The sequence below is a fragment of the Rhinolophus ferrumequinum genome, chromosome X (genome assembly GCF_004115265.2).
Source record: "Rhinolophus ferrumequinum isolate MPI-CBG mRhiFer1 chromosome X, mRhiFer1_v1.p, whole genome shotgun sequence".
In the NCBI taxonomy this organism is placed as follows: domain Eukaryota; kingdom Metazoa; phylum Chordata; class Mammalia; order Chiroptera; family Rhinolophidae; genus Rhinolophus; species Rhinolophus ferrumequinum.
In genome coordinates this window covers 36,224,980-36,238,122 of record NC_046284.1, presented here as the reverse complement: position 1 = coordinate 36,238,122, position 13,143 = coordinate 36,224,980, and the positions used below count along the sequence as shown (strand labels likewise).

The following is a 13,143-nucleotide window of genomic DNA, read 5'->3' as shown; positions in this document are numbered from 1 at the left end:
ATTGGATAGCCATGTGCAAAAGAATGAAACTGGACTACTATCTGTCACCATGTCCCAAAATTAATTCAAAATGGATCAAAGACTTAAGCATAAGACCTGACACAATACTGCATAGAAGAAAACATAGGTACTAAACTTACGGACCTTGGGTTCAAAGAGCATTTTATGAATTTGACTCCAAAGGCAATGGAAGTAAAAGCTAAAATAAATGAATGGGACTATATGAAACTTAATAGCTTCTGCACAGCAAAAGAAACCATCGACAAAATAGAGGCAACCAATTGAATGGGAGAAGATTTTTGCAAACAGTGCCTCCGATAATGGGCTAATATCCAAAATATACAAGGAACTCATGAAACTCAACAGCTAAAAAACAAACAACCCAATTGAAAAATGGGCAGAGGACCTGAAGAGGCATTTCTCCAAAGAGGACATACAAATGGCAAATAGACATATGAAAAAATGCTCAACATCACGAATCATCAGAGAAATGCAAATAAAAACCACAATGAGATATCACCTCACCCCAGTCAGAATGGCTATCATCAACAAAACAAATAGTAACGAGTGTTGGAGAGGCTGTGGAGAAAAAGGAACCCTCATACACTGTTGGTGGGAATACAGACTGGTGCAGCCATTTTGGAAGGCAGTGTGGGGGTTCCTCAAAAAATTACCAATAGAATTACCATATGAGCCAGCAATCCCTCTCCTGGGTATCTACCCAAAAAATCTGAAAACATTTATACATAAAGACACGTGTGCTCCAATGTTCATTGCAGCTTTGTTTACAGTGGCCAAGACATGGAAACAACCAAAACGTCCTTCGACAGATGAATGGATAAAGAAATTGTGTTATATATACACAATGGAATACTATTCGGCGGGAAGAAAAATGATATAGGAACATTTGTGACAACATGGATGGATCTTGAGAGTATAATGCTAAGTGAAATAAGTGAGACAGAAGAAGCAGAGAACCATATGATTTCACTGATATGTGGTATATAAACCAAAAACAACAAAGGAACAAGACAAACAAATGAGAAACAAAGACTCATAGACACAGACAATAGTTTAGGGGTTACCAAAGGGTAAGGGGGTGAGGGGTGGGTGATGAGGGTAAGGGGGATCAAATATATGGTGATGGAAGGAGAACTGACTCTGGGTGGTGAACACACAATGGGATTTATAGATGATGTAATACAGAATTGTACACCTGAAATCTATGTAATTTTACTAACAATTGTCACCCCAATAAATTTTAGAAAATGATAAAAAAAGCATAGATGTTACACTTTCATAAATAAACAACCAACCAGCTCCAAAAAAGGCAGCTTATTTAAAAACACTACATAGCTACTCATACAAAGGCTGAGAACATGAGGAAAATAATCCCATTATTTAAAATATTACTTAGAAAAAAGTCACACGTCAAAAGCAAAATTCCAGTTATTAGGCTACCATATGTAAAAACAAGATACCATCTTGAGAAAGTGCAGAGGGACACTGTTCCTAGAGTTCCTCTCTTTTTCTATTACTTTTTTCAATTTGGCTAATGGTGTCTACTGATACATATTTAGAATGTGATCTATTTATCAGCCAGCTGTTCTGGCTCAGTGTGGATTTAGAATTAAAAACATGTGTGGCTTTAGAGCTACATAATAAAATGTAATCTAAAATAAAGTTATCTTTGTGAAAGACTCAAATATTTACTATCATTATTATCATCATCATCATCTTCATCTATGACACCAGTATATAGCGGGTACTGTAGTAAGTACTTTTTTGCAGGATTGTATTTACAACTAAAAACCCCTGCCATATAGGTAGTGTTAGTTTTCCCCATTTTACAAATGAGGAAACCAAGGCTTAGAGAAGTAACTCGCCCCAAGTTATCATGAGTGGCAGATCTCTAATCTTTAGGCGGATCAACTCAACATGCAATGCATTTAATCACACTCTTATCTGTAGTCAATGAAAAACAAGTAAACAAACAAAAATGCAAACCAAAGCAACATTAACCATTGCCTCACTCTTACAGGATTTCAAGGTTGTCACGGAAAGATAATTCTTAAACTCAGGAACTATTTTCATTTAAAAATCACTTTTAAAAGTCAACCGTTGCTTACTGAAAATGTACTCAGAAGAGCATGTTCTTTTCCAAAATTAAAAACTTAGGAGGCAGTACTACATGCAATTCATACTAGGGACTTTCATGCGTAAGCTTTAAAACAAAATGGTTTTGAACACACAGAAAAAAGTCAAATATGCCTAAAAAAGTGCTTACTTCAGGGACAGAGGGTCAGATGGGAGAATGAGAGGTTTGGAGAACTTTTGTTTGGTATACTACATACTTCTCTATTGTTTCAATTTTAGGAGAGAGCTTTTAAATTACATTTCAACCAGTCAAAATCAAACAAGCACCTGAAACCCAGATGGTATAAATAATTTTACTCCCCTTATTCTTTTATCCTCGTTTTTGAACTTGATCATCTCAAAACAACCTTTCTGAGAACAATCCACAGGAGTATTTATAAAATTAAGGTAAACAACAACAAAAGAGCTAGAAACAAATGCTTCTGAATTTATTATAGCAGATGTAGTAAAGTACTATGAAAAACGAAGAGTGAAAAATTATAACACTGATTTTAGGCTAAAGAACTGTAATTGAGTATGTCAACTATACTATAAAAAAAGAAATGCAACTGAACAACAGCAGGTAATAATTCAGAAGTACAAAAAAGAAAAAACACAAAAATGCAAACTATGAGCTCTTAAAACATAAAGGGATTTAACAGAATCAATTTATCAGGAAAAATATTTTTGAACCCAAAAGCTCTAGAAAAATATTCAAGGTAAAGTAAATAGGGTTCATTAACAACCACAATCAATATGTTATAAAAACAAAATATATACAGTAACACATTATTGAAACTAAAGATGCTGCACACCAGCATATCCAAATAAACATCCTATATGTGCACAAATAAAAAAAAAATCACCTTCTTTGATGAGAAAGAGTTTTTCTCCTAACGTAAAACTATTTGCTTCAAACGCTGCACTACAGAGGTATCTGAAATGCTGTGGTGTATTAGTGAGACAGTATGGAAGGGAAAATGCACTGAACTAGAAACATGGGCATCTCAGTTTTAGTCCCCTCCTCTGCCAATATATGACTCTGTGCACATTATTTAACTTCCCTGAGACTCAGTTTCATTAGTAGAATGGGGATAATAACTACCACTACCCTATCTACTTCATGGAGGATTTCTACAATGCTTAAATGAGATAATAAGAGATGAACCTTTTTTGTAAACTGCCATGTGCACCATACAAAGAAAAGATATTGGACCACAAGATCACTTAAGGCCCTTCCAACTCTAATTCCGTAATTCTACTTTTATTATTGTACAACTCAGGATCCATGTAAGTAATATACCAAGATAGCCAAATGAGGTGGGTTTATCCTGAAGTAAGAGCTTAGGTACTATCACTACCACCTGAAACTTACATAGCATTATAATGCTTACATTATCAGCATTGTAATGCTTATGGTATTATTACATAGCATTATTACTTTTTGTGGGGCATTGTTCTGAGTGTTTTGCATGCATTGACTCATTTAATTTTCACAGCAACAGAAACTGGTGATCTCAATTGACAAATTACAAGTGGAAAAGCCCCATTGTGGCTTATGAAAAAGTTTGACTTATATTTCTGTATCATAGTGCTTCAAGATGCTTTTCACATCTTATTTGATTCTTACTTACCACGAAGTAAATAGGGCAGGAATTCTTTCCCCTATTTTACAGAAGAGGAAACTGAAGCTGAGGGAGGTTTCTTAGTTCCTTGCCCAAGATCACCAGGGTAATAGCAGCCAAAACTAGATCTTAAACCTCTGTCTCTGACTCCTAATCCAGGGTTTGTCCATCATCATACTACGTCCGCAACTAAAATGAATAGATGAAAACTACAAATTTTGCTAAGCTGAACCAACATAATTTCCTATAAGGTACTCATCGATACAAAAACTCAAGCTATTGGGCTTTGAAGTATTTTTTTTATATGAAACTGCTGATGGTATAGTGAAAAGTAACTTCTTGAATTGGTTGTGTCAAAAATACAGTAGGGTAAAATATCTTGGTAGCAATAAATCTAAATCAGTAATTGCCCTTAATAGTATATTTAAATTAAACACTTTAAGTACAGACCCATTTGTTAAGCAAAAGAAACAAACCTGAACCTCAGACCAAGTCGCTGGACTACAACCTGCTGCTCATTTTTTAGCTAAGGTGTGTCTTGTAGCCCAGGAGGTAAAATGAACATAAAAAGAAATGGCAAAAGGCTACTAATAGGAAGGAGGTAGAATACAGTTTATGGAGAATATCTGCATTTCTTGAGTCCTTTCCTATTGGTGAGTAACACAGCTTAGCGAAAAGTATCACAACAGAATGACATGTTTCCAGAAATCATCTTTGAGATTCAGGTTATAAGATTACACTATAGGTAAAACCTCTATTATACCAAGGTACTTCCTAACTGTAAATCCTAATCAGAAGGGTCCAAGATAAGTCCAATTTATACCAATATGACTGTACCCATTTATTAAAGTGTGCATAAATTAATCAATAAATTGTAATTAGAAGGGAACCAAAAGTCTACTTAAGGACCCATTTCGAAAAGTAAACGCCATGTACATCCCACCTCAATTCATGCTAACCAAATCAGGTTATCCACATTGATACATACCTGATAGAGTTCTTCTAAATTGTACTTAATCGAAGTACTATTCTGGATAGCTTCCACTGCTTCTTTCAGTTTCTGCCATGTTTCATCTGTGTAGTTTTCTGGTAATTTAGGCTTATCTAAATAGTATGTAAAAGGTTGATATCAGGATAATATGTAGGATATAGCAACAGAAGGATCCATAAAATACAATAATATCATTGCTTTTTAAGGGTAAAATTCTGATCTTTATAATTATTACACCTAAATATTAAAGTAACCACTGTATTTAGGCTTAGTATAAAGAATAAAATTTGAAATGCCAGAATACTATTTAAGTCATTTTGACTCACCTATTAAAACTGAAGGTGAGGTTTTTTTCTCCTATTGAGTGTATTGCTTCAAAAAATAAAAATTCATGAATGACAGATAAAATATAGCAATCCTGATCTTATTCCATCATGTGTAAAATCTAAATTGGTCAACATGAATTTTGTACCTGAAATTTAAAATACTGAGTACCCACTATGTACAAAGTACTTTATAAACATCTTAATCTTCTTATTAATGCTCTGAGCAAGGTATTATTATCCCTAGAAACTGAGGCTGGAAGATTTATTTAGTAAGGTTTGCCCAAGGTCACCAAGCCAGTCAGTGGCAAAATAGGGATTCTAATTCAGGTTTGTTTGACCTCCACATTTATGAAGCATCTACAGAAATGGAGAGAAACATTCTTAATTCAGATGTAAATTTAAACTGCATTTATGAGCAGAGTGAAATTTTAAAAAATTAAAACACCCAAATGACTCCAGAACCTATGTAGCATTTTCAGAATGGAAATGATCATCTTAATCTAGGCTTTAATTTAAATTTCCTTGAACAGCAATGAGCATTTTTTTTTAAAATTGAAACATTCTAATGCCTTAATAATGTGTTTTTAGTTTAGGAGGAAGAGTAAAAAAACAAACAAAATCTCTGAAACCAGGATGCAAATGAAATTAGGATCATAGCTCATTTTTTAAAAAAATCCTTGTCTATTAAATTGATATATTTCAAGTGAAAACAGTGAACACATTAGTCAATTACAATTTATATTTACTTCAGAACAGTCTACTATCTACTATTAAATCAGAAAGATTAAAACATTCTTGAGAGAGCCTAGGAATGGGAGAGGAGTGATAGAAAAACGAAAACGTTAAAAATAAACAACACTATAACCCTCTGCTTGAGACAAAAAAGAGCATATTCTTGATTTCTACACTAATGTTGAAAACACAAAACATGGAAAATCTAATTTTCTCAATACTGACATTCAGTCACAAAGCACTTATATGGTAAATATTACTTCAGTTCATTCATTTACTTCTCTACTTAATAAACAGTTTAGCATCTATTACCTGCCAGTTAAGGGTGTTGAAAAAGTAAGTCAGAAAAATAGCAAGTCAACAGATACAAATTCAGCTCAACTAACATTTTTTTCAATTGTTAATTTTATATTTGCATCAGTGCATTCATAATACTCTCAATCACATATCTCAAAGACAAAAATGAACAAATTTTCCAAAAAGCTGCAGGTCAGTACTTTAAAACCCATTTTAGTGATAAAGTGTAAATGTAGTAATTGTTCCTATCTTTAGACTAGTGGTACACAGAGTTACTACTTCTGTGTATACACAATATTTTTCACTTCCAAGCCATACTTTTGGAAAGAAATGCAGAGATCATAAACATTTTTCTCCAATATTGCTTCCACAGTGAGTTTCAATATAGTATCCAACATTATAAATCTAACTATAAATCTTCTTTGAGCATAAAAATATCATCATTGCTACCTGCATTTCTAAGGACTGGGGAATGTGGCCTACTAAAGCATAAAATAAAAATCCCAGCAGTGCCAAGGCTCACGATGCACCTGAAATAAATAAAGCTCTTTAGAATACAAATTTCTCACCTGGAAAATCCGGGTCACTCATACCGATTGTCAATGTTATAAGGAACAACAGATTAGATACAATAGGCTGAGACAGACCTCAAAATTCTGCACAGAAACACCCTGTATATGCTTCAGCACAAGGATACCAACCACCCCCGGAAAATGAACCCTCCACCCAAAAAAAGGACCTCCCTCCACCTCATTGATTATGCGTTAAACATTAGGCCACCTCTATACTGTTTAATATATTAACATAAATAGAGCACGTGACCGCTCAAGTGTCAAATCCTTAGTAGATGATTATGGATTTTGGCCTTGGTTACCTTTAAAGTTCTTGATCACTAACTTCTTAGCAGAGCCAGGCTTGCTGTTAGCAAAGCTAGAGACGGTGGTAGAAGATTTGGCCAAGCCGTTTGCGTGATGCACCGAAGCCACAGAAGAGATTAATATACTCTTATTTTTAAGTTGCTGCTGCTGAGATGTTGCAGCAGTTGGTGAAGATGAGGAGGAGGAAGAGGAAGATTCCTCAGCCATCTTCGCATCAAACCCTACAAACTCCAGGGTGTCTTCAAAACGCAGCTTCTTCTGTATCGGTACGTGGCTGGAAGCAGCCACTGAAACCCCTAGGCAGGAGAAAGACGAGGTTGAAGGGGATGCCGAATCCCTGGGTTGTAAAGGAGGAGTGGAAGAGGAAGAAGAGGTGGAATCAAAGTCTTCTCTCTCGTTACTACTGTTACTGTTGCTGCTGCTGCTGCTGTTTAACTTTCTCTTCTTGGCAGAGGTGGGCGGAGTGGTGCTGGTATTACCATCAGTGGCAGATCTGACCTCCTGAGCAGCAGCAGCAGCTGAGGGATTAGGGGAAGAAAAACCTGTTGGAAACATGAAAATAGCGGGGTCAACAGGCAGAGGAGCATCAAAAACCTACGTTTATATGCTTGCGTGCGTGTAGGAGAGAAGGTGGCAATGCTAGAGGGGGAAGGGAAGAAAGAAGAGAGGAGAAACACAGAGGACGAGAAGGAAAGTGAAGGGGGGGGCTACACCGGGGGAATAGGAGGGTTAGGGAAGGCGGATAGGCTGACACCAGGAGTGAGCAGAACAAGGGGGGCAGAACGAATGAGGAGCAGACAGGTAAACGGCCCTGCCGTCCCCCTTTCCTGCTTTTCGGCCTCTCTCCCCCCTTTCTGCTGGAGCGACTCAGTGAGTCTGTGAGGCTGCAGCTCCTCCTCCTTTTCTCCCTCTCTCTGGGAGGGGAGATGTCGTGGTAGGGGGGAGGGGGTAGAGAACCAGGGCTTGTTATTGTCAATAGCACAAGAGGCTAAAGATGGCGCCACTTCCGGTCACGCGGCGGCGAAGGCGGGGCGGTGTCTGCTCCCGGGAGTGGGGAGTAGAGATGTACAGCGGGAGTCTGGGGGCGGGGAGCTGGCTCGCAGGCAGGCAGCAGGAAAGCGGCGCACGAGATGCTCGTGCTCCTGGGCTCTTGCTCTCTCTCCCTCCTCTGTCCCGCTTCCCTTCCCTGGCAGCGCTCTCCTCCCCTAGCCCACCCGTAACTCCCCCCGCTCCATAAGGGTCCCGCAGGAAGCTTCGCGCCGCCGCGCCCTTACCGGAAATGACTGGGCAGACACTTTTCATCGCGCCAAAACCCGAAGCCCCCCAAGTCCGCAAGACTTAAGGTGGGGGGGCGAGAAAAAGGGGGGAAGAGAAGTGGACAGGGGAGGAGGGGACGGGCCTGCCACACACCTTCAGAGCTCCTGATTGGAGCTTTGTGACCGCGAGGCTGACGGGGGGTTGATGAAGGTGGCGGGAGATGGAGCGGGAAGGAGTCTGAAGGGGAGGGAAGGTGGTGACAGTGAGAGGCGGGGTGAGCTAGCTGGGAAAAAGAAGGGAGAGAGGGATGGAGGAAGGGAGGAATTAAAAAGTAAGGGAACGGAGCATGGAAACTTTAAAAGAGATAAATAAGGAGGCGTTGCAAGGCATGGGGAGTAACCCGAAATAGAGAAAAACATAATTTTGCCATTATGCGGGCTGCTAGGGAGGAATGTCATAAGGTTAAGATAGGAAAGTAAAAGAAAAATAGCTTAGATAGAAAGAAAAGGAGTTTTTTATTCGATTGAGCTATAAATTGTCTCTTGTGTCAAGGACAGCACTGACCCAATAATGAATAGGGTCTGAGTTTTGATCCCTTTCTCAGTAATGTAGCTGCAGATCCTTTTACCTTCCTACCAGGAGCATTTTCTAAGATGGCTGGCCAGAGTTAAGGGTTCATTCCAAGGCCAAGAAACAGGAAGGTAACTAACACCCCCTACACACAACACAATTCCCAAGACCAACCCCGACCCCACCAGTCATTAACCCAACAATTTACAGACTAAACAAAGCCACTTCTTTTACCAAATCTCAGCTTATACACTTTTTTTTAAAGAAGAAATTTTAGAAGAATACTGGCAAAAGTCAATGTTTTCTACCAATGTATTCCAGGAGCCCAATTTTTAAAATGGGTTACTCATAAGAACAAACCTCCACATTTGATTAAATTAGCAACTGTAAACCTTGTAAATTCCGTTGGGAGTTTTTTATTTAACCCGAGGGCATGAGGGGGCAGAGAACACAGTGTGAAATAAAATTAAATTTGCCAACCTGTTGATCATTCAACAATCATGTATTTAAAGACTGTATGCCAGACCCTATACAGCTCCCTGCCATTGTTAGAAGCCAGTAGGGGTAGATAGTTTCAAAACTAATTTCCATAACAGTACTATAACAGATGTACAAAGTGTTTAACAAGAAATTAGGGGGAATTTTGGAATAGTCAGAAAGAGTTTCACAGAGGAATTGACGTTTATGCTGGGTCTCAAAGTAGGAATTGCCAAAAAGACGAGGAGAGGGGCTGAAAGGCATACTGGGCAGTGGAAGCAGGTAAAACAGGGAGTTGTGAAAGGGCCTGCCCTGTTTATAGAAATATTGAAAGTGCAAGTGAGGCTGGAAAGTAGGATTTCTGGTTGGAAGTAAGGAAGATGAGGTTCAAGAATGTCTGGCACACCAAGTGAAAAAAAATTGGAGTACACCCTGTAGGCTAGGATAGACAGCATGGAGACCAGCAAGCAAGCTGGGTCTTTTAAAACAAGGGAGTGACTGGATTGTGGGTAGACTAAAAGCAGTTTGTAGCCTATAGTTTGAGATGGACCAATCAGAACTCCAAGAATACAGTGGTACCTCACTTTTTTAACGTAATCCACGAGTTCTGAAACGTTCGAAAACAGCCAACAGCTAGGCCTCAGGATCTTGTGACATGTTCGAATTATGAGTAAGTAGTGTTAAAAAACCAAAACATTTACTTCCGAGTTTATGGCATTCATAAACCAAACTGTTCATCAACGGAGATGTTCGAAAACTGAGGTACTACAGTAAATCAATTTTCTAACTTTGTTTACACAAGTCCACTTTGTTTTTGTCTTGAAGTGTTCTTGGTTAAAATGGAAATCCTCCTAGAAAAGGTACCTACCACCTTGCGCCACTATTAGCTTTGTGCTGTTTGATGACACCCAGTTGAGAACAAGGCTGTAGTGGAATTTAGGCTCCAGGGACACAAAGGAGGGAGATAGAGGCCAGAAAGTGGGAAGATGGACTTTTGTTTTGAATGTACCATACTGTCCTTGCTGCCTAATGACACTGTAAACCTTAAGACCAGGGAACATTAAACCCTCCTTCATTGTGTCTCACCTTTCACAGATGCTGAACAACTGTGTAAATGCAGAGTAAATACTTATTGAATGGAATAATCCCATATCTTTGTAAGGGAGGATTAACTGGCTAATTTTCAGGATTTAATGAACAAGATTGTTCTAATTCAAATAGTTATATTACTAAGCTGGGTGTATGGATGGGCCAGCTGATAATGGCCCAAAAGGACCTCTTCCAGGAGGATTTGCGTTTTAACCAAGGACTTTTCAAGACAGGAGGAAAAAGTGGGCTTTGTTCTAATTCATGTAATTATATTCCTTAGAATGATGTATGGAAGTGCTAGCTATTTTAAAACTTACAGATGTTAGTGCAATTGAAAGGCAGTAGACATAAAGATAAAACTGCTTTTGCCATACAAAAATAAATTTTATAGTAATATAAAGGATATTATTAAGCTACATTCTAGTAATGATAGCTCCTAATCTCCTAATCTGACATGGTTATCTAAACCCTTTACTTTCCCGAGTTATATGCTAGTTCTCAAGGCACAGATCTTGGTTCTTGAGCTTTAGCTCAATGGCCCAGTAGTTCAACCTACTATTTAAGTGTTCTGTGAAATATCCTCAAGTGAGTTTTGTGGAAAAATGTTTTTTAAATTTTTTCTTAATGATTAATAGTAATCTTCCTTTTGACATTTTATAACTTCATTTTACTTTGTGCCAGGTCAGTCCTCACTAAATAGCATATCTTAATATGGATATATAATTTTAATAATGATTTTTTAATTTATCATTTACATTTTGTGGCACAAACCAACTTAGATATTATTATATGATGTGTGAGGACCAGAAAGAACTGTGTGTCTTGGACCCTCAGACCAATTTAAAAGAAGAAAAACCTCCCATATTGCTTTGTAAAACATCATTTACATCAAAAACCAACTAATTGGGGCTAGCTGAAACAGAAGCATAAATTCCATGCACCCAAAAGTTTGCCAACCAAAGTTAAAGACATTCTCAACATAAAAATACGTTTTTGAAGGTTGAACTCACTGAAACTACAATAATCAAGACATGCAATGTGGGACACCATACAATTATGGTTGTTATCAGACTAAACCAGATTGGGCACTTAACACATATTGAAATCTTTCATCTTATGAGTTCAACTCATATCTTAGAAAGAGTAATTAAGCTTTACAATGCTGCCAAATGAGGTATAGTTATGATTGGCCTTTTAATTGAGTAAATAAATCGGTAGTTATTTATAAAAGTAAATATATGGATAAAGGAAGAAATTCAAACAATAAGGACTAGTTTTTCTAATGTCCATTCTCCTATTTCTGTAGGCACCTCTCTAAAAAGGCAGAGTGTAACCTGTTTCCCTTTTTTGATCACGTGATCCCCCTGAGTGCTTGGTTCTCCAGACATGCCAGAGCATGGGCTTATCAATGGATAGACAATTCTGGAAGCCTTGTTATCCATGGGTGGGATTTTATTTAAAAAATAGGAGATACTGCTTGCTCAGGAGAATACCAAAAATGTTTCTGCAGCAAGCCTTATTTAAGGATGTGTCCAGAAAAAAACGACTGCTGGGTAAAAGGTGGTCCATGTTCTCTTTCCACTTTTCTGAACAGCCACCTTTAAAGCAGGGAAATACAGCAAAGGCAAATCAAGCAGTCAGGAGAAACATATAATAAAGGTGTTGTTATGCTATCAACAGCAAGGCACTGCCATGGGATGACTGAGGACAAAGCTTAAAGCAAAGATGATCCAACTACACAATGCAAACTCACCCTTTATCCATCCTGGAGTTGTTTTATAAAGCAAGGAACTTAATAACAAATGTTGAACCTATGGTGTTCAGTAAAATGTAAATAAATAATACAGATATCATATTTTTAACAAAATCCTTTATCTTCTACATAAAATTATCTATTGAAGACTTACTGGGGCACGTCAACCATTTAAGGTCTTAGCTCTTTAGCTCAGAGATTTTTATTTAGTGTCTTACCTGGGAAACATCTGGAAAACAGATTTAAGGACCAACAGTTAGGGCCGGGCCATTTTCCCTGGGAGTTTGGGAGTGGGGGACTGGATCAGCCAAATATTACTTCTTCCTTTCGTCCTGCCAAACACTTGATTATTATGGAGTTGCTGGCCCTATCTTTAACCTTCAGTTCACTTTATCAATGAGTCTCACAGTCTGTCCAACCCCACCCTGCTTTAAGGTTTGATCTTCCAATGGCATTCAGCTTTTCCTTTTTCTCAAAAGCAGGGCCAACTTCGGGTTAAATCAGTGGTTCCCAACTGACAGCACAACAGAATTGCCTGGGGAGCTTTAAAAAAAAAAAAACACCTTTGCCCAGGTCTGAAACTAGTCCAACTGAATTAGAATGTCTGTGAGTAGGGTTTTAACTTTCAGTATTCTTAAGCTCTCTGGGTGTTTCTACATGCCTCCAGGGTTGAGACCACAGTTGTAGGTGAAGGTTAAGTAAGTACCACTGTGATTTGAATGGGGCTGATAAGCCTTTGTACTCTCTTTAATGCCTGAAATTTCAATTATTCATTCCTTTTAGTAAAAATAGCCTCCTTCTCTAGGAATCCTTTCAAGTGCAAATTAGCCAGGGAATGTTAGTTCCTGACTCTTTAAGGTGAGTGCTTCTTGGGAACAATGGATAATATATAATAAAAGTCCTAAGTGCCTGGAGGTAAACAGAACAGGGAATAGGCTTTGCAATGGGGGCGGGGCTAGGTGGGTAGGTGGGGTAAAGTTACCATCAAGGGAGGAAAGATTTCTGAGAATAT

The 13,143-nt window shown here is 38.1% G+C and overlaps 1 protein-coding gene across 11 annotated transcripts in view; it reads right to left on the bottom strand.

Annotated features, from left to right (window-relative positions):
- The window catches only part of CUL4B (cullin 4B), a 105,613-nt gene that overhangs the window by 29,467 nt on the left and 63,003 nt on the right, over positions 1 to 13,143 (bottom strand). For 4 of the 11 annotated variants that reach the window (XM_033103172.1, XM_033103194.1, XM_033103181.1 and 1 more), the window contains exons 3-4: positions 6,982 to 7,527; positions 4,750 to 4,865 (exon numbers count right to left, since the gene is read on the bottom strand). In XM_033103172.1, coding sequence (XP_032959063.1) covers positions 4,750 to 4,865; positions 6,982 to 7,527 — 662 coding nt within the window. The other 7 variants (XM_033103248.1, XM_033103259.1, XM_033103187.1 and 4 more) reach the window with 7 other exon arrangements.